Source organism: Salvelinus alpinus, chromosome 1, assembly GCF_045679555.1.
Source record: "Salvelinus alpinus chromosome 1, SLU_Salpinus.1, whole genome shotgun sequence".
Classification (NCBI taxonomy): Eukaryota; Metazoa; Chordata; class Actinopteri; order Salmoniformes; family Salmonidae; genus Salvelinus; species Salvelinus alpinus.
The window spans coordinates 90,768,188-90,789,251 of record NC_092086.1 but is presented as its reverse complement, the minus strand read 5'-3'; the positions used below and the strand labels follow the sequence as shown (position 1 = coordinate 90,789,251).

At 40.8% G+C, this 21,064-nt stretch overlaps 2 protein-coding genes across 5 annotated transcripts; one reads left to right on the top strand and one right to left on the bottom strand.

Moving 5' to 3' along the window:
* The first annotated feature begins 4,849 nt into the window (after nt 1–4,849).
* Nucleotides 4,850–9,496, top strand: LOC139565812 (enamelin-like). The gene is made up of 5 exons (XM_071386441.1): nt 4,850–4,885; nt 7,343–7,419; nt 7,541–7,612; nt 8,328–8,481; nt 8,675–9,496. Exons 1-5 carry the CDS (start codon nt 4,850–4,852, stop codon nt 8,786–8,788), a joined length of 453 nt encoding a protein of 150 aa, XP_071242542.1. The 3' UTR covers nt 8,789–9,496.
* A 4,052-nt stretch (nt 9,497–13,548) lies between these two features.
* On the bottom strand, nt 13,549–21,009 carry LOC139533751 (zinc finger protein 711-like). 4 transcript variants are annotated; one of them, XM_071332113.1, is made up of 8 exons: nt 20,394–21,009; nt 17,994–18,091; nt 17,442–17,888; nt 16,401–16,559; nt 16,163–16,300; nt 15,893–16,027; nt 15,589–15,732; nt 13,549–15,486 (listed from the first exon to the last, which is right to left on the bottom strand). In XM_071332113.1, the coding sequence occupies exons 2-8, from the start codon at nt 18,070–18,072 to the stop codon at nt 14,309–14,311; spliced, it is 2,280 nt and encodes a 759-aa protein (XP_071188214.1). In that variant the 5' UTR covers nt 18,073–18,091; nt 20,394–21,009; the 3' UTR covers nt 13,549–14,308. The 4 variants fall into 4 exon arrangements, with proteins under 4 accessions (XP_071188214.1, XP_071188224.1, XP_071188197.1 ...); XM_071332123.1 differs by having other exon boundaries at nt 17,994–18,088; XM_071332096.1 differs by lacking the exon at nt 20,394–21,009 and adding an exon at nt 18,762–20,170.
* Between the last annotated feature and the right edge of the window lie 55 nt (nt 21,010–21,064).

Genomic DNA, 21,064 nt, shown 5'->3' with positions numbered 1-21,064 from the left:
CAATCTTTTGAAGAAATCTGGAACGCAAGCCTGTATTATATAGCATCTGTAGAGCATGATGCTTGCAACACCAGGATAGTGGGTTTGATTCCTGGGACCGCCTGTACATAAAAATGTATGCATGTATGACTAAGTTGCTTTGGATAAAAGTGTCTGCTAAATGGCATATTGTAACATGACTGTAGTTATGCACTGATGGCATTTTTAAAATGGGCATGTTAAAAATAGATTGAAATAAATGTCCTGCTGCTTTATGGGCCCTTTGTTTGAAGGTAGTGCTCTTTATCAAATGGTGTCTTTAGTTGCTCATGGTGTTGTTTGGCCAAAACAATTGAAAAATGTAATGTTTCAATTACATGTTTTGTTTTTACATCCAGTGACATTGTGTGTAGGAATAAAGGACTTTGAAGTGTGCAGGATACATATACCACCTAAATGCAGTGACAAGAGCAAATGCTACTGTAAGGACAATAAAGCATTTTGTAGGTATGTTTCAGCATTTCCCACAATCTTTTCCCTCAATATTTGTATATACACTGCATATATCAAACATTAGGAACATCATCCTAATATTGAGTTATTTTTGTTTACCCTACACTCTCTGAATGCTTAAAAAAAACAAGGAACCCATAACATCTTGTAATGTTCATACAAATATTTACACGTTAAGTTTGTTGAAAATAAACGCAGTTGACATTTTGAGGGCGTTTCTTTTTATGCTGAGTTTATATACAGTACCAGTCAAAATAGTACTTGTGCTCTGCTGGCCTCTCTCCTTAGAAAAAGGCTATTTAGCTCTTGGAGACGCAGGAGAAGCTAGACTAGAATAGCTTGCTGGACATTTATACTAATAGACCATTCTATGAAGGATGCAAGCTCTTATTCTCTGAATGTTAAATACAGCAGCCAATAGAAATAGTTTGAAAGAAGAGCCAACGCGTGATGGCGGTTGGCTATAGCAGTTATTTATTCAGAAACCATAACCATTCAATCTTAATAAAGAGAAGTGAAAGCCGTCTGAATCTTATTCTAGTACTATATTATTCATTACAATGATGAAGATAAGGACAACAAAGCGTATTTAATTTAACTGTTAAAAGCCAGGAAGGAATGAAGCAACAACAGAGAGAAAAATAGTCGGTTGGCTAATAACATTACGGGAAATATTATGAAAGGTGTATATGCGTCAGCCTACTAATTATATAAATGTAAAACAGGCCCTATTATATTTCAAAATGAAAATCAAATTCACTAGCCTACATGTATAATTGTAATTTTTTAGGCCACATGTCCTGCACCATGATCGCATGTTCTCTCCCAGCATCATGGTTTGAACGAGGAGCGTAAATCCAGTCCATATATTACAATACAGTACATTAATACAGTCCACACTCAAAATGATTAGCCTACTGGAGCTTGTTTCATTTATTTGCCCAAGAGAGCATAGCTACATCTATAGGCTAGTATGTTTGGATAGTAGACTATCATTTTGTCTGTCAAACAGGTAGGCTTTTCGATCATTTCTTGAATAGGAAGAAATTGCCTCCAACACAAATACCTCTTGTTGTTAATAGCCTAAATTACAATTCGAGTAATTTACCTAATTTAAATTACAATATGAAGACTGTTTAAATGAATTAGGTCTTCTCGAATTAGCCTATTCAGCACCCATACACTGTCCATCTCCACGGCTGCCGCTTCATAGTGTGGCTTATGTGAATATGGCTTATGTGAGGTCAATAACTCTGATAAATAGCTTCATTATGGGCAAAGAAACATTGTTTTTATTAAAATCAATTATAGCTGTAGCAAGCTTACCTACGGTCCTCCTTCTCACCTTCATGCTCTCCCTCAAACTGAACAGGACATCAGTATGCCTAGTCCGTGCTCACATAAATTGCTTTTTTTCTCTCTCTCGCCTCCTGAAGTGCCAACGTACACAGCACAGTCATCGGTTAGGCAGTACAAAAGGGTTTACATCAGAAAGAGCAGGGCAGGCCGGGCTCATGATTGGGAAAGAAGTACATTAGAAATATAACTTTGCCCTGTGCTTTTCCGAGCATGCTTTTCGTAAAGCCATGAGATAGCCTACTATAATAATTTAATCAATAAAAAATTACATGACCCTCTGGACAAAATAAAAAAAATACTAAACCCGACCCCTGCCTGAAATTGAAAAAGCATGACCCTCCCTCATTTTTCTTTGGGTAACTATTGTGCACATTTCGATCTCTCCCTTAACAAGTGACATCAATAAGGGATCATAGCTTTCACCTGGATTCACCTGGTCAGTCTAGGTCATGGAAAGAGCAGGTGTTCTTAATGTTTTGTATACTCAGTGCATATTTGTATATACACTGCTCAAAAAAATAAAGGGAACACTTAAACAACACAATGTAACTCCAAGTCAATCACACTTCTGTGAAATCAAACTGTCCAATTAGGAAGCAACACTGATTGACAATAAATTTCACATGCTGTTGTGCAAATGGAATAGACAAAAGGTGGAAATTATAGGCAATTAGCAAGACACCTCCAAAAAAGGAGTGATTCTGCAGGTGGTGACCACAGACCACTTCTCAGTTCCTATGCTTCCTGGCTGATGTTTTGGTCACTTTTGAATGCTGGCGGTGCTCTCACTCTAGTGGTAGCATGAGACGGAGTCTACAACCCACACAAGTGGCTCAGGTAGTGCAGTTCATCCAGGATGGCACATCAATGCGAGCTGTGGCAAAAAGGTTTGCTGTGTCTGTCAGCGTAGTGTCCAGAGCATGGAGGCGCTACCAGGAGACAGGCCAGTACATCAGGAGACGTGGAGGAGGCCGTAGGAGGGCAACAACCCAGCAGCAGGACCGCTACCTCCGCCTTTGTGCAAGGAGGTGCACTGCCAGAGCCCTGCAAAATGACCTCCAGCAGGCCACAAATGTGCATGTGTCAGCATATGGTCTCACAAGGGGTCTGAGGATCTCATCTCGGTACCTAATGGCAGTCAGGCTACCTCTGGCGAGCACATGGAGGGCTGTGCGGCCCCACAAAGAAATGCCACCCCACACCATGACTGACCCACCGCCAAACCGGTCATGCTGGAGGATGTTGCAGGCAGCAGAACGTTCTCCACGGCGTCTCCAGACTCTGTCACGTCTGTCACATGTGCTCATGTGCTCAGTGTGAACCTGCTTTCATCTGTGAAGAGCACAGGGCGCCAGTGGCGAATTTGCCAATCTTGGTGTTCTCTGGCAAATGCCAAACGTCCTGCACGGTGCTGGGCTGTAAGCACAACCCCCACCTGTGGACGTCGGGCCCTCATACCACCCTCATGGAGTCTGTTTCTGACCGTTTGAGCAGACACATGCACATTTGTGGCCTGCTGGAGGTCATTTTGCAGGGCTCTGGCAGTGCACCTCCTTGCACAAAGGCGGAGGTAGCGGTCCTGCTGCTGGGTTGTTGCCCTCCTACGGCCTCCTCCACGTCTCCTGATGTACTGGCCTGTCTCCTGGTAGCGCCTCCATGCTCTGGACACTACGCTGACAGACACAGCAAACCTTTTTGCCACAGCTCGCATTGATGTGCCATCCTGGATGAACTGCACTACCTGAGCCACTTGTGTGGGTTGTAGACTCCGTCTCATGCTACCACTAGAGTGAGAGCACCGCCAGCATTCAAAAGTGACCAAAACATCAGCCAGGAAGCATAGGAACTGAGAAGTGGTCTGTGGTCACCACCTGCAGAATCACTCCTTTTTTGGGGGTGTCTTGCTAATTGCCTATAATTTCCACCTTTTGTCTATACCATTTGCACAACAGCATGTGAAATTTATTGTCAATCAGTGTTGCTTCCTAATTGGACAGTTTGATTTCACAGAAGTGTGATTGACTTGGAGTTACATTGTGTTGTTTAAGTGTTCCCTTTATTTTTTTGAGCAGTGTATTTTAATATTTTGGGTTTTGGCATCAGACCTAATTAGAAAATCATTCAGAATTTGCTGTTGTGTTCCTTTTCAGGTGTAAGAACTACATAAACACGTGGTACATAGGGGAGAATTGTGACTTTGAGTGGACCATCTTGACTTTCGCCCTGGTAGCAACTCTACCAGGATTGGCCCTGGCTGCTATTGTTGGTGTGACGGTCCAGTGTGTCCATTACTCAAGGAAACCAGCTGAGAAACAAAAGGATCAGACAGAGGGGTGAGAGGGGGAGAGGGTTTGGACAAGGCTCATTATTTCCATGTGTTTTGCACATTGTATGGTACCTAGTATCAGGAAATAAGCTTGTTAAAAATATTTAGCAGAATTGATTCAAATCAAAATCAAAGTTTATTTGTCATGTGTGCCGAGTACAACAAGTGTAGACCTTACAGTGAACTGCTTACTTACAGGCCCTAACCAACAGTGCGATTTTTAAGTAAAAAATAGGTATTAGGTGAACAATAGATAAGTAAAGAAATAGTCCAGGTAGCCATTTGATTACTTGTTCAGGAGTCTTATGACTTCAGGGTAAAAACTGTTGAGAAGCCTTTTGGTCCTAGACTTGACGCTCCAGTTAGGGTTAGGGTTGCCATGTGCTAGTAGAGAAAACATTCTATGACTGGGGTGGCTGGGGTCTTTGACAATTTTTAGGGCCTTCCTCTGACACCGCCTGGTGTAGAGGTCCTGGATGGCAGGCAGCTTAGCCCCAGTGATGTACTGGGCGGTATGCACTACCCTCTGTAGGGTACATTTGTCCACAGTCTTGTTTCAGGTTTGAAATGACCAGACACTTATCATATATTTATAATGTACATTTCACTCTTTTCAGTTTCACAAATAATGCAATGTCACCAACAACATATGATAGAAATAACCAAGATGACATGTTCACCAACACTGTGTTTGCCTCAGACATGCCGGTGAGTAGCTTGAGTCCTTTACTTAAATCTCCACATGGTATTTGACCAACATATAGTTTAATGATATTTCCAATGGTGATGACACATCCAGAGATCTTGCTAAATTAGGGATTCTGTATCTCCCAGCAATTATGCAGTCAATCTTTTACCTCAGATAAATTCAACTGTAGGTATTCTTCTAAGGTCATAAAACCAACCAACTCACAGGGTACTAAACTCTATCACAGGATGATTTACACTGCCATGGCTATTGTACATAGCTGAATAGTCCAGAATTTCTTAGTCTTCAATTTTTTTGTTTAATTTTATATATTTTTTATTAACCCCCTCTTCGGAGGACAAAATTAACTTTTGTTTTTACAGCTTTTTTGCTACCAATACATACATTTCACATATACATTTTACATATTACATACATACATACACGCATGGCACTTTTATACACAGTGTTCAGGTAACAGAAATATATATTTTTCTTTTTTTATATATATAGATATCTACAGTACGTACCAGTGAAATATTTGGACACACCCACTCATTCCAGGGTTTTTCATTACTTTTAGTATTTTCTACATTGTAGAATAATATTGAAGACATCAAAACTATGAAATAACACATATGGAATCATGTAGTAACCAAAAAAGTGTTCAACAAATCTAAATATATTTTACATTTGAGATTCTTCAAAGTAGCCACCCTTTGCCTTGATGACAGCTTTGCACACTATTTTCTCAACCAGCTTCATGATGTAGTCACCTGGAATGCATTTCAATTAACAGGTGTGCCTGATTAAAAGTTCATTTGTCGAATTCCTTTCCTCCTTAATGCGTTTGAGCCAATCAGTTGTGTTGTGACAAGGTAGGGGTGGTATACAGAAGACAGCTCTATTTAGTAAAAGACCAAGTCCATATTATAGCAAATAAGCAAAGAGAAATGACAGTCTATCATTACTTTAAGACATGAAGGTCAGTTAATCTGGAAGATTTCAAGAATTTTGAAAGTTTCTTCAAGTGCAGTCGCAAAAACCATCAAGCATTATGACGAAACTGACTCTCATGAGGACCGCCACAGGAAAGGAAGACCCAAAGTTACCTCTGCTGCAGAGAATAAGTTCATTAAAGTTACCGGCCTCAAAAATTGCAGCCCAAATAAATGCTTAACAGAGTTCAAGTAACAGACACATCTCAACATCAACTGTTCAGAGGAGACTGTGTGAATCAGGCCTTCATGGTCGAATTGCTGCAAAGAATCCACTACTAAAGGACACCAATAAGAAGAAGAGACTTGCTTGGGCCAAGAAACACGAGCAATGGACATTAGACTGGTGGAAATCTGTCCTTTGGTCTGATGAGTCCAAATTTGAGATTTTTGGTTACAACCGCCGTGTCTTTGTGAGACCAGAGTAGATGAACGGATGATCTCTGTATGTGTGGTTCCTACAGTGAAGCATGGAGGAGGAGGTGTGATGGTCTGGGGGTGCCCTGTTGGTGACACTGTCAGTGATTTATTTAGAATTCAACCCACACTTAACCAGCATGGCTACCACAGCATTCTTCAGCAATACGCCATCCCATCTGGTTTGCGCTTAGTGGGACTATCATTTGTTTTCAACAGGACAATGACCCAACACACCTCCAGGCTGTGTAAGGGCTATTTTACCAAGAAGGAGAGTGATGGAGTGCTGCATCAGATGACCTGGCCTCTACAATCACCCAACCTCAACCCAACTGAGATGGTTTGGGATGAGTTGGATCGCAGACTAAAGGAAAAGCAGCCAATAAGTGCTCAGCATATGTGGGAACTCCTTCAAGACGGTTGGAAAAGCATTCCAGGTGAAGCTGGTTCAGAGAATGCCAAGAGTGCAAAGCTGTCATCAAGGCAAAGGGTGGCTACATTGAGGAATCTAAAACGTACAATATATTTTGATTTGTCCTACACTTTTTTGGTTACTACATGAATCCATATGTGTTATTTCATAGTTTTGATGTCTTCACTACTATTCTACAATGTAGAAAATACTAAAAATAAAGAAAAACCCTTGAATGAGTAGGTGTGTCCAAACTTTTGACTGCTACAGTATATATAAATTGTAATCGTACTTTATCAAAACTAGGCCCGGTTTCTTTGATTTTCCATAGTGTTCTATTGTTTCAAGTAATTGTCGTATATTATCTCCAATGTATCGTCCATGTAAAAAGCCTGTCTGATCAGAATGAACAGTTATCTAGTGAAACCTGTTTAATTCTATGTGCTATGCATTTCACCAGGAGTTTCGCACCACAACATTGAAGCATTTCTTTGTCTTTGTTATTGTACATTATATTGCCCCGTTAGATTAACATTTATTATGTAGCAACAATCTCTGTTTTAGTTTATTACACTGTCAAGCAACATTTTTACATTTTGAACAGTAAACATTGCCCTGAGCAACTGTCTCTATTTGTCTTATTTCTGAAGAATCGGCCAAAGCCCTCCAGTATTCAGCCCACCCAGGAGAGGTTTCCCATGGCCAACTTACCCAACCGCCCTTACAGGTTAGCTGTCTGAACAAAATTCAACATGCCACTGGTTTTCACTTTCATTATGGGGATCCTTATTTGGTCTGCAATGTTATAATGTGCTTTAATTGAAATGTTGATCTCTCTACTCTCTTAGCCCCCAACCAAACGGCATGCGGCCCAGTTTTGATAGATCGTCTTTGAAAAACCTTACAAGCCAGCCGTACAGGTAAGCCCATGTAAGACTGTCAAATGGAATGTATCCAAAATGCATTCTAAGCAAATTATTATTTTTTACTTTGTTAAATAAACCCCCAAAAGTAATCAGGAATTACTGTGGTTCTCTTTTCAAAAAATTTAAAATCATCCCATTTACTATATTGTTCTTTTCATTCTCTTAGCCCTTCACCAAACAGTATTCAACCCTCTTTAGATAGATCGTCTTTGGCCTATCCTCCAAGCCAGCCATACAAGTAAGCTAGTTTTTGTGTTTTTCAGTGTAATACTTTGTTCAATGGCAGTGATGTTGTACACATTTTGTTTGTCTTAACATACAATTCTCCGTGATAGACAAAAAGTTCAACAGAATTAGAGACGACAACAGGACAATGCTCCCTCTACACAGTATTAGTAGTCATCCAGTGATTTGAGGAACATGACACTGACGTTATCCATACCCATTTCCAGCATGTTATTTTAACTTTTGTTATTGACAAAAAATATATACTGTTGAAATGTTGATCTCTATGCTCTCTCAGCCCTTCACCAAGCAGTATGCGACCTACTTTAAATAGCTAATTTTTAGCCAACCCTGCGAGCCAGCCATACAAGCCCGTTTCTTTTGATTTGTGTGCTTTCAATCGTACACAGGACTTTGTTCCATGTCAAGTTATATGATCATGTGCCCTTTCAACTACATTCTAAGTATTGTTTTGAACTGTCAGCTATGCTACAGGTATGACCCAGCCCCTGGGTAACCCCTATCCCAAGTCTCCATCGCCAAGGAACCCGTATGAAGACAGAGCGCCACCTCCAGACCGTTATGACGACCAGCACATGAGACCAACACAGCCCCCACCTGGATACAACGGCATGATGGTGAGTGATTACTTACCCCTATTGAACAATATGATAAATTCAACTGATCAACTGGACAAGCAAACTGTAGGGCGAAACTGTGGCTGAAACGTGTCTTTAATCTTAGCCTAAAGGTCCGTGTTAGTTAGCCCCTAGATGACCAGGCTGATATAGAAAGCAGTGTTTTGACATGAGATCTGTTTCTATCTTCTAGAGAGAAGGCATGTCTCGGTATCCTGTGCCCAGTTCACCTGCTCCCCTCTACTCAGCTCTGGAGTACAACCCTATGGCCCAGTTTCCCCGAGCCCAGATGGGGAGACTCTACTGAGGACAAACAGAGGGACCATGGACTGAACTAGGAAGGAAGTGGAGCTCCACCAATTTCATTATTACAATGACCAAAGTAGAATTCGTATCTAATTTCAACTTTCATTTAACATAGTAAACGTTTTAAATTTAAAGGCAATGTTCCCACATTCACAGAAAAATGACCTTTAAATGTTAATCGCGCAATATGATGGATCTTCTGTGCTACGGATTTAATCTAGGCCTTAGTAACAGGTTTGGGGTCAATTCCAATTTAATTTGAAATTCCAATTCAATTCTTGAATTCACTCATGAAGTGGAGAATTTACATTGAATTCAATTATAAATTTCAACAATCTTCAAGTTATGGAATTTGACTGTTTGAATTGGAATTGTAAAATAAAAACGAATCTTTGGAATTCAATTGGAATTCAATGTGTACATTTCCCAGTTAATGTAATTAATGCACAAGTATAAAAAATTGACTGCATGAATTGTTTTAAATAATTTCAGCTTGTATTTCTATATTTCCAGTATAGCTAGGCTATCTGAACGGTGACATTATCAGCCTGAAAGCCTGATGGAATTGAATTCAAATGGGAATTTGTAGCATTGTGGATAATATGAAATTAGTAATTGAATTCTGGGAATATACCTAACACTGGATTGAGAGGAATTGAATTCTCTAAACTGACCTGGAATTTGAATTGAAATAAATGGAATTTACAGGGAGGGAATTTAATTTGAATTTGTAGAACTAACCCCAACCCAGCTAAGTAATACCCTTTTTAGACTAGTCTGATTTGTAAAAAATATATATTTATATATATATATACACACAGTACCAGTCAAAAGTTTGGACACCTACTTATTCAATGGTATTTCTTTATTTGTACTATTTTCTACACTTATGCTGAGTTTCCACATATGCTGAGCACTTGTTGGCTGCTTTTCCTTCACTCTGCGGTCCAACTCATCCCAAACCATCTCAATTGGATTGAGGTCGGGGAATTGTGGAGGCCAGGTCATCTGATGAAAAATCTCAAATTTGGACTCAGACCAAAGGACAGATTTCCACCAGCCTAATGTCCATTACTTGTGTTTCTTGGCCCAAGCAAGTCTCTTCTTATTATTGGTGTCCTTTAGTAGTGGTTTCTTTGCAGCAATTCGACCATGAAGGCCTGGTTCACGCAGTCTCCTCTGAACATTCGATGTTGAGATGTGTCTGTTACTTGAACTCTGTGAAGCATTTATTTGGGCTGCAATTTCTGAGGCTGGTAACTCTAATGAACTTATCCTCTGCAGCAGAGGTAACTCTGGGTCTTCCTTTCCTGTGGCGGTCCTCATGAGAGCCAGTTTTATCATAGCGCTTGATGGTTTTTGCGACTGCACTTGAAGAAACTTTCAAAGTTCTTGAAATTTTCCGGATTTACTGTCTTAAAGTAATAATGGACTTTCATTTCTCTTTGCTTATTTGAACTGTTCTTGCCATAATATGGTCTTGGTCTTTTACCAAATAGGGCAATATTCTGTATACCACCCCTACCTTGTCACAGCACAACTGATTGGCTCAAAAGCATTAAGGAAAGAAATTCCACAAATTAACTTAAAAAAAAAGCATACCTGTTAATTGAAATGCATTCCAGGTGACTACATCATGAAGCTGGTTGAGAGAATGCCAAAGCTGTCATCAAGGCAAAGGGTGGCTACTTTGAAGAATCTCAAATATAAAATATCTTTTGATTTGTTTAACACTTTTTTGGTTACTACAAGATTCCATGTGTTATTTCATAGTGTTGATGTCTTCACTATTATTCTACAATGTAGAAAATAATAAAAATAAAGAAAAACCCTGGAATGAGTAGGTGTGTCCAAACTTTTCACTGGTACTGTATATATACAGTGGGGAGAAGAAGTATTTGATACACTGCTGATTTTGCAGGTTTTCCTACTTACAAAAGCATGTAGAGGTCTGTACTTTTTATCATAGGTACACTTCAACTGTGAGAGACGGAATCTAAAAAAAAATCCAGAAAATCACATTGTATGATTTTTAAGTAATTAATTTGCATTTTATTGCATGACATAAGTATTTGATCACCTACCAACCAGTAAGAATTCCGGCTCTCACAGACCCTCCTGTTCTCCACTCATTACCTGTATTAACTGCACCTGTTTGAACTTGTTACCTGTATAAAAGACACCTGTCCACACACTCAATCAAACAGACTCCAACCTCGCCACAATGTCCAAGACCAGAGAGCTGTGTAAGGACATCAGGGATAAATTGTAGACCTGCACAAGGCTAGGATGGGCTACAGGACAATAGGCAAGCAGCTTGGTGAGAAGGCATTTTTGTGAGAAGGCATTTTTGTTCTATTATTCTACAAACTACTGACATTTCTCCCAAAATCCAAATAAAAATATTGTCATTTAGAGCATTTATTTGCAGAAAATGACAACTGGTAAAAATAACAAAAAATATGCAGTTTTGTCAGACCTCAAATAATACAAAGAAAATAAGTTCATATTCATTTTTAAACAACACAATACTAATGTTTTAACTTAGGAAGAGTTCAGAAATCAATATTTGGTGGAATGACCCTGATTTTAAATAACAGCTTTTATGCGTCTTGGCATGCTCTCCACCAGTCTTTCACATTGATGTTTAGTGACTTTATTTATTTTTAATTTGTTTTATTTCACTTTTTTTTTAACCAGGTAGGCTAGTTGAGAACAAGTTCTCATTTACAACTGCGACCTGGCCAAGATAAAGCACAGCAGTTCAACACATACAACAACACAGAGTTATACATGGAATAAACAAACATACAGTCAATAATACAGTAGAAAAAAGTAAATTCTATATACAGTGAGTGCAAATGAGGTAAGATAAGGGAGGTAAGGCAATAAATAGGCCATGGTGGCAAAGTAATTACAATATAGCAATTAGATACTGGAATGGTAGATATGCAGAAGATGAATGTGCAAATAGAGATACTGGGGTGCAAAGGAGCAAGATAAATAAATACATACAGTATAGGGATGAGGTAGTTGGATGGGCTGTTTACAGATGGGCTATGTACAGGTGCAGTGATCTGTGAGCTGCTCTGACAGCTGGTGCTTAAAGCTAGTGAGGGAGATATGGGTCTCCAGCTTCAGTGATTTTTGCAGTTCGTTCCAGTCATTGGCAGCAGAGAACTGGAAGGAAAGGCAGCCAAAGGAGGAATTGGCTTTGGGGGTGACCAATGAGATATACCTGCTGGAGCATGTGCTACGGGTGGGTGCTGCTATGGTGACCAGTGAGCTGAGATAAGACGGGGCTTTACCTAAAAGAGACTTGTAGATTACCTGGAGCCAGTGGGTTTGGCAACGAGTATGAAGCGATGGCCAGCCAACGAGAGCGTACAGGTCGCAGTGGTGGGTGATATATAGGGCTTTGGTGACAAAACGGATGGCACTGTGATAGACTGCATCCAATTTGTTGAGTAGAGTGTTGGAGGCTATTTTATAGATGACATCGCCGAAGTCGAGGATCGGTAGGATGGTCAGTTTTACGAGTGTATGTTTGGCAGCATGAGTGAAGGATGCTTTATTGCGAAATAGGAAGCCGATTCTAGATTTAATTTTGGATTGGAGATGCTTAATGTGAGTCTGGAAGGAGAGTTTACAGTCTAGCCAGACACCTAGGTATTTGTAGTTGTCCACATATCCTAAGTCAGAACCGTCCAGAGTAGTGATGCTGGACGGGCGGGAGCGGGCAGTGATCGGTTGAAGAGCATGCATTTAGTTTTACATGCATTTAAGAGCAGTTGGAGGCCACGGAAGGAGAGTTGTATGGCATTGAAGCTCGTCTGGAGGTTAGTGAACAGTGTCCAAAGAAGGGCCAGAAGTATACAGAATGGTGTCGTGCACTCCTGGTGTGTCAAAATTCAAGCAGCTCGGCTTTGTTTGATGGCTTGTGACCATCCATCTTCCTCTTGATCACATTCCAGAGGTTTTCAATGGGGTTCAGGTCTGGAGAGTGGGCTGGCCATGACAGGGTCTTGAGCTGGTGGTCCTCCATCCACACTTTGATTAACCTGGCTGTCTGTGTGGCATGGAGCATTGTCCTGCTGGGAAAACCAATCCTCAGAGTTGGCAAACATTGTCAGAGCAGAAGGAAGCAAGTTTTCTTCCAGGACAACCTTGTAAGTGGCTTGATTCATGCATCCTTCACAAAGACAAATCTGCCCGATTCCAGCCTTGCTGAAGCACCCCAAGATCATCACCAATCCTCCACCAAATTTCACAGTGGGTGCGAGACACTGTGGCGTGTAGGCCTCTCCAGGTCTCCCACCCACTGAAATTCAGTGGAGAATCAGTTGCATTTTCTGCAAATAAATGCTCTAAATGACAATATTTTAATTTGGGAGAAATGTCAGTAGTTTATAGATTAAAACAAAAATATTAATTTTACCCAAACAAATACCTATAAATAGTCAAATCAGAGAAACTGATCATTTTTGTCATGGGTGGTTATCTATACCCGTCAAATATATTATTTCAAAAAGTACATTTCCACAAATCAGATGTTCATCATTCTAAATCAATAAACAAAAACAATCTTGATTTCACCTCTCTAGGTCAATCATGGGATGACTTGATGTCAGTAGGTGCCCATGTAAGATGCAAAGCAGTGTCATCTTAACACAAATCCACCTGTTGCTACATTATTTGTTACTGAATGAATGATGGCAAAAAGTTAATATGAAGAGTGAATGAAAGTAATAGGTTGAGGTGAACAATTTATCAGATGTCTTTATTTACTAAAGGAGCTCCTAAAATTTCAGTTGAGACATGAGAATAGATAACACTGATTTTGTCTGATGCATGAGAGACATTCCTGATAGTGAACATGATGTTGTTGGCTCTGAGCAAGATGATTTTACTAGTGGGGAAAAAATGAAAACCCCCGATTGTCTGAGAAGCGATTATTTCAATGCATAATGGACACATACGAATACAAAGCAGAGTCGTCCACATCCCCTTTCCATCCCTTTGAATACAGAGAAAACTGACACAGATGACTGTTTATATTTGCAATTATAACTGGGTCTTTAAAATGCATTATTTTCACAATTTATTGCTAGCAGAAACAGTACTAAAAACCATACAATGACTTGTCAGAGAACAGTTATCCCAAGGTCAAAATGAGAATAGTCAGCAGTCAATCAAACATGACATTAGTTCAAATCAAATGATCTTAGCACTGATACTGCATATAACAAGTGTTGTGCTATTCAAACAATCCAGGCACAAACATGTGCTTTCAGCAATGTTCTGATTCAGGACTTGCCTGACTTGAGGTTTGTTTGAATAGCATCCTAGGTTTGAGTACTAATGGTGATGTGAGGACAAGGTTAATAAATAACTAATAAAGTTGTAAGAAAATGTGACAATTGTCATTCTTTACCACATTGAAACCATTGTATTTCCCTGCTCTATAGTGAGTGAGAATAGGATTGTTCTGAATATGGGAAAGGGTGTGTGAAGTAGAACTCTACATTAAAATGTCCTTGTGATGCCGCGCAATGTGCTGGCTCTTTTCAGAGGGCCTACGGAAGCCTTTAGTGCAGTAGTCACAACGGTGGGGATAGTCCTTGGTGTGGATGGATATGACGTGCCGTTTGAAACCGGAAGCGTCAGAGGAGCTGTACTCACAGTACTGGCACTGGTACACTTTCCGTCCACTGTGGGTCTTCATGTGCTTCTTCAGTTCCAGCTGATGCCTGAAGCCCCGTCGACAGCGCTTACACTTGAATGGCAAGTCTTTGGTGTGGACGGACAGGATGTGGCGGCTGAGTATGAACGGGTCCGGCGTCTTGAAGTCACAGTGGCGGCACTGGTGCAGCCTGGCACCTTTGTGAGTCTCTGCATGTTTTTTGAGCTCCGAGGGCCGGTGGAAGCCCTTCTCACACACATCACACTTGTGAGGGAAGTCTTTGGTGTGCACAGAGATAATGTGGCGCTTCAGGTCACTGGAGTTGGTGCTCTTGTGCTCGCAGTGCGGACACTGGTGCGTCTTGTGGCCCTGGAAGATCTCCATGTGCCTCTGCAGCTCCCGCTCATCAGGGAAGGCCTGGGGGCAGTGTCCACACTTGAAAGGCAGCTCAGCGCCGTGCTTACTCTTTATGTGGGTCTTCAGGTTGGACTGGTCGGCACAGCGGAACTCACAGTGCTGGCAGTGGTAAGGCTTCTCACCTGTGTGTGTCCTCATGTGCTTCTTGAGCTCTGAGGGATGGCGGAAACCCTTAGCACACTCCACACATACGTGGGCAAAGCTCTTGCTGTGCACGGCCAGCAGGTGGCGGTTGAGCAGACCCTGCTCGGCTGTCTCATAGTCACAATACTTACAGTGGTGCAGCTTGGGTTCCTGGTCACGCAGGATAAGCTTGTTGGAGCTGAGGGGGCTCTCCACACAGTAACGCCGCGTGAACTCAGTGAACTCTGGTACCCTGTCACTCTTCACTATGAGCTTGTGGCCCTCCAGGTGGTTATGGAAGTTGACCTTCTTGTTGGTGGTAAAGTCACAGTCTGTGCACTGGTACTTCTTCTTGAACATGTGGTCCGGGTGGTTCTTCATGTGGATCTTCAGGAAGCCTCGTGATCTGAACTTTTTCCCGCAGATGTGACAGGGGTACACAGTCAGAGGTTGGCCATCTGGACCAATGATCACAGCTGGGCAGAAGAGTGGAAGAAAAAAGACCAGGCAGTGTTAGGACTACAGCTAAAAACTAAAATTATAAAATTGTATGGTTTAATGAACATAGAACCCCATACCTGTCTGACACTGACGTGTCTCTCCCTTCTTCTTTTTCTTGATATTCTGTTTGAGAGCTCTACTTGTACTCAGGCTGTCGCTGATCTTCAGGTAATGTGTACCTGTGTTGTTCTTGTTCTCCAGCCTGGAGTCCAGACTGTTACCTAGAGAAAATTATTTTGAGCCTATGTCATATACAACATCCACCAATTCAACACACTCAAAAATCATGATGTGAACAAAATCCAAATGTAAGGCTAAATGTAGAATTCTATCTTACAGCATACTGAATGTATGTCTATGAATGAAAGGAGTCAGCTTTACCATAAGCTGCAGCCCAGGCTATGGTGCCAAAGTTCTTATTGTGGCTGGAGTCTTCCAGTGAGTCCTGAATGGCAGGGGCATCCTCCTCTCCCACTATCACCTCCATGTACACCTCATTTGCCATCTCAGCACAGTCTGCTCAGAGACAAGCAAAACGTAGTCACTATATTTAATACTATAACCACTTATTGGGACAAAAAGAATAAGACAGACATATGATCTGATGTGTATAAGGGATTGGAGGAAGTGCTGGTAATTCAGGGGACTCACTGATCTCTGAATCCTCCTGGGAAGGGTCTTTCACTGCCATGTAGACCATCTTCTCTCGAGACAGCTTGCCAATGCCCCCAGTCTCCAGCACTGCGTGACCGTTGTGGAAGTCACTCTCAGCTACAATCTCTGTGCCACCTGCACTCACAGTAAACGTCTGAAGTCAGGAAAACTAAACAGAGGTGTGCCTTTCAAATAAGTCGTAACTTTCAGAAAGCCAAATAATAGCAGTCCTCGCCTATGTCAACATCATCATCAGCCTCTGCCTTGAAGATGTAGACTTTGATGCACTCAGAGTCGTAGTCGCCCTCTTTGGAGCCATCCTCCTCAGGCATCACCTCAGAACCCATCTTCAGGGGCGTGTCCTCCATGTCCAACTTCTCCTCAACATCATCCACTGCACAAACAGCACAATTATGTTCACTCCCCTACGTATTTATTTGGACAGTGAAGCTAAAACTTTTAATTTGGCTCTATAATCTAGCATTTTGGATTTGAGATCAAATGTTTCATATGAGGCGACAGTACAGAATGTCACCTTTTATTTGAAGGTATTTTCACACATATCTGTTTTACCGTTTACAAATGAATGCACTTTATGTATCTAGTCACCCCATTTGAAGGTGTCTTAAGTATTTGGGCAAATTCACATATCGTGTATTCAAGTTAGTCTTAAGTTTAGTACTTGGTCCCATATTCCTAGCATACAATGAGTACATCAAGCTTGTTGGATGCATTTGCAGTTTGTTTTGGTTGTGTTTCAGATTATGTTGTGCCCAATAGAAATTCATGGTAAATAATGCAAACTGCAAATGCATCCAACAAGTTTGTAGAGTCACAAGCTTGATGTAGTCATTGCGTGCTAGGAATATGGGACCACTAAACTTTAGACTAAATTTAATACACTATAAGTGAATTTGCCCAAATACTTAGCACACCTTCAAATGGACTAGATACCTAAAGTGCTTTCATTTGTAAACGGTAAAACAGATACCTTCAAATAAAAGGTGACATTCTGTTCTTTCGCATCATAAAACATTTGATCTCAAATCCAAAATGCTGGAGTATAGAGCTAAATTAACCGTTTAAGCTTCACTGTCCAAATAAATATGTAGGGTGTGTACATTCTCTGACTCATCCTATTAGAGGCAATTATTCTGTGAGTGTTGGAGCATATCAAATCAAATTGTATTTGTCACATGCGCCAAATACAACAGGTGTAGTAGACCTTACCATGAAATGCTAGTAGTTCTAAGAACAGAAGATGTATGCGACTTACAGGAGATCACCAGGTAGTCCTCAGAGACACTCCCCCCATCCTCATCGTCCTGCTCCTCGATGGTGACTGCAGAGTCTTCCATCTCCTCCACATATGTCTCTGAGTTGCAGTTAGAGACCATGATCTCCTCCGTGACCATCTCAAACACCCGGTCAGGAACACTGTCAGATTCCTCTATGAGCTCTGCTGTCAGCACATGTTGATGGTGGTCTGAGTCCAGCACCTCATCGATGGCCACCTCAGCCCCCAGGACCGGCTCAGTCATGATCATGCCGTCAGGGTCATCACTGCAGCAGATGTCTGGCCCCTCTACAACCTCTGAGCCCAGGTCATGCTCAAATGTGATGCCCTCCTCATCAGTCACCACATCTGACACCAGCACCGCCTCTGGCACAGACACCACAATGTGGTCACCATCGATGTGCGCCATGCCACCCATACCTGCCACTGGGGAAGTCAGGAGGAACTGTTAGACTCATCTTATCAGTTCGAACATACACAGGCACAGTCAAATAAACAAAAGGCCATGGAGTATTGATAAAGATGACATACCAAAATCCTGCATTATCATTGTGTGTTGCATCTTTGAGTTCTGCATCTGAAAGTTCAGGACCCCTCCACCACGGTCCATTCTATTTGTATCCTGTCTGCTACAAACACAAAAGAGGAGAGGATTAAGTTGATCTCATTTTATCTGATCAATCAGGACCTCTGTCAATGCACAAATCAATACAAATGTGTCAACACATTTGATTCAATTAAATAATCAACAGACTGATCTTCATCAATGCTGTAATCAATGCTGAATAAACATTGACATAAAATTACTAAATGTTAAGATTAAGATTAAAAACACATTGCATTTCAGCATTCACATTTGATGCTGAGCTCTCAAACCATCAGTGAAGTGTTATGCTTTTTTGTTGTTGTCATCAGCAAGGGAGAAGACACTTGAAATAGAGAAAAGAAAAACACATAGCCGATAAATCAGTTTCCATTATATTATCTATCCTGAAAAATTATTGTTTTTGTGGAATAAAGCAGACAGCTATAATGCTTGATTACTTTTTATAAGATTGGATGGGCCTTTATAATATCTTATATTATAAGGAGAAAGGGTCAACTATCCGATAAATGCAGAAGTAATGTGGTTGATGATGCATTGCTAAATTTAATGGGAAGCAAAAATCTACAAAATCATGTTTATATTCATACATTCTTACAGGTGATGCACAACATTTGGATAGGTTGAGTTGTGATATTACTGGCGTTCACGTGAAAAAAAAACAACATGCTTCCATGCCTCATTTGATAACGTACCAGAATTTGAACTTTGTTGTGGGTGGCAGTAATGAATCAATGCCACTTTGTAACAACTGTAGATACAGTGCTTTGACACAGTCTTGCAGTAGCCCACTGACTAGGTTGTGACTACATGGAGTACAGCTACGAACGGAAGTTAACATTTCGAAGCAGGTTAGGAGAACATTTTAGCTAACCCTTGTAATGGGAATTTTAATGTTTGTGCTTTTCTGATATTATCTGTGGTCTATACATGTGTTGTTCTAATAACCAATTTCTGTGTTCATACAAGTGACTGATTTAACAAATCCTCACTTATCAGTATCTGCAATTTGGCAGTACACCCAGACATTGTTTTGAGAAAGAGATCTCAGTTTCCAGGTCTCAGCTTAGAGAGAAGAAGCCTCGTGAGGTAATGGTCTGTCACATGTTATGAACCAGTATTGGTCGGTCACATGAATGAAATGGTAATGATGCAAATCATGCAAATATAACTTGTCTGTGTATAACTGTATATAAGACAACTGCTGGGGCTGCCCAGGGAGAGCTTCTGACAGACATTCACTATGGTGCATTAAGTTTGTTGGAACCTGTCCAGCACGCTGACAAATAAACAATGATTAATTTAAGATTGACTTCAAGTGTCCCTGTGTAAGTATTTCCACGCCACCCTAACTATTTTTCTTAACCTAATTCTCCTAACCTCTATGTTCATTTTCATAACCTGCTGAGTAAGTTAATTTTGACTAGGTGTTATATAGTTACAACTGGAAGTGACTTTTTCGTAGCAGGTTAGGAGAACTTACGCAGCAGGTTAGTATAATTAACGTGTCAGGTTAGGAGAATAAGGTTTATGTTAGGAAAAGGGTTAGCTACAATGCTCTCCTAACCTGCTAGGAAAAGTCCCTTCCGGTTGTAGCTGTACTGCATCTAGTCACAGCCGCGTAAATTATCCTACCTGGGTGGAATACCGTTATAACCGGAAGTTACTTTTTCGTAGCAGGTTAGGATAATGATGTTAAGGTTAGGAAAGGGTTAGCTAAAATGTTCTCCTAGCCTGCCACGAAAAGTCACTTCCGGTCGTAGCTGTACTCCGTCTAGTTACAACCCACTGACAGGCAGCAGAGAGAGCGCCCAGACGCAATAAATATGGCGGCTTCTGTTTACATTGTGGGCACATAACCCCGCCAACAATGACGTATAGCTCGAGCGCGCAGGTGAATGTAGCAAAAATAATGAATACGCATGAATAATATGCTAAATGATATTTAAGCATATATCGAATCTATGATTTTTTCAGGACTCCAACAAGTGTGCAATACTGACGCTCTGCAAATGTTTTTATGTTCTGTGCTAAATTAACGAGCTAACTAGTTAGCAACAGCATTCCCAGCAATTGTCTACAATATTATTTGTAAAATAAACGCAGTAAACCCACAACTGTGTATATACTTTAGAAAGTGTGCACTGAAAGAAAACACAAATGAACATCGGCTTGCAAAAGTCACGATATATTTCCGAGCTAGCTATGCCGATAATTAGCTTGGCTAGCTAGCCACCATTGTTGCTTTTTTCGACTGGGGTGGAGGCCCGTAGGCCTTCGTGACAAGGCCCCGTTGTCATATTGCATTAAACATAATACATACTTACCAAACCAAGTCACTGGTGTCTTTTTTAAATGACACTTCTCGGGTTCGAACAGTCTTTCCGCAGTCTTCTTATTAAATTAGGTTATATTTCTCATGGTGCAAATGAGAGGCCTGTACAACATTCTAGATCCTTAAGGCTGTTTTTCGGGCCTGGACCAATCACGTAGCTCCCTGATAGCTCGGAAGGGTGGGGGCGGTGGGGGAGTAGACTGCGCTCAGTCTTCAATATTTTATTCCAAAACTGCTGGTCCCTGTCTCTACAACTAGACATACGTCATGTAACTATTGTAAAGTTTAGAAATCTTAAACATGTCTGTATGTACTAACTAATAGGTGGAAGTGCAGTGTATACCACAACTGCTCACTCACTTGGCAACAAATTGCCAAGACTATCTGAAGTTAGAGCTCCTAGGCCCAATACTGTAACTGTCCTCAAAGTGTTAAATTCTGAGTTTTCAACTGAAACATGTTGTGGTATAAATTGTTTAAATTTTTGTCACATGCACAGAATAAAGTAGGTGTAAAACAGTACAGTGCTTAACTTGTGTGCTCTTTTCAAATAATGCACAATAGATATAGTAAAATAGATAGAAATAATACAAGTGAAATGGAGAAGAAAAAAATTTGATAGAAATAATACAAGTGAAATGGAGAGAAGAAAAAAATGAAACA

Excerpts from the sequence above, each read along its gene's own strand:
- LOC139565812 (XM_071386441.1), top strand. The coding sequence starts at position 4,850 with ATGTTCACCAACACTGTGTTTGCCTCAGACATGCCG. Across the intron at positions 4,886-7,342 it reads TGTTTGCCTCAGACATGCCG|AATCGGCCAAAGCCCTCCAG; the intron begins GTGAGTAGCTTG and ends TTATTTCTGAAG. Across the intron at positions 7,613-8,327 it reads CTTACAAGCCAGCCGTACAG|CTATGCTACAGGTATGACCC; the intron begins GTAAGCCCATGT and ends TTGAACTGTCAG.
- LOC139533751 (XM_071332096.1), bottom strand. The coding sequence starts at position 18,907 with ATGTTAACTTCCGTTCGTAGCTGTACTCCATGTAGTCACAACCTAGTC. Across the intron at positions 16,028-16,162 it reads CCAGGAGGATTCAGAGATCA|ACTGTGCTGAGATGGCAAAT; the intron begins GTGAGTCCCCTG and ends GTCTCTGAGCAG. Across the intron at positions 15,733-15,892 it reads AGCCTGGGCTGCAGCTTATG|GTAACAGTCTGGACTCCAGG; the intron begins GTAAAGCTGACT and ends AATTTTCTCTAG.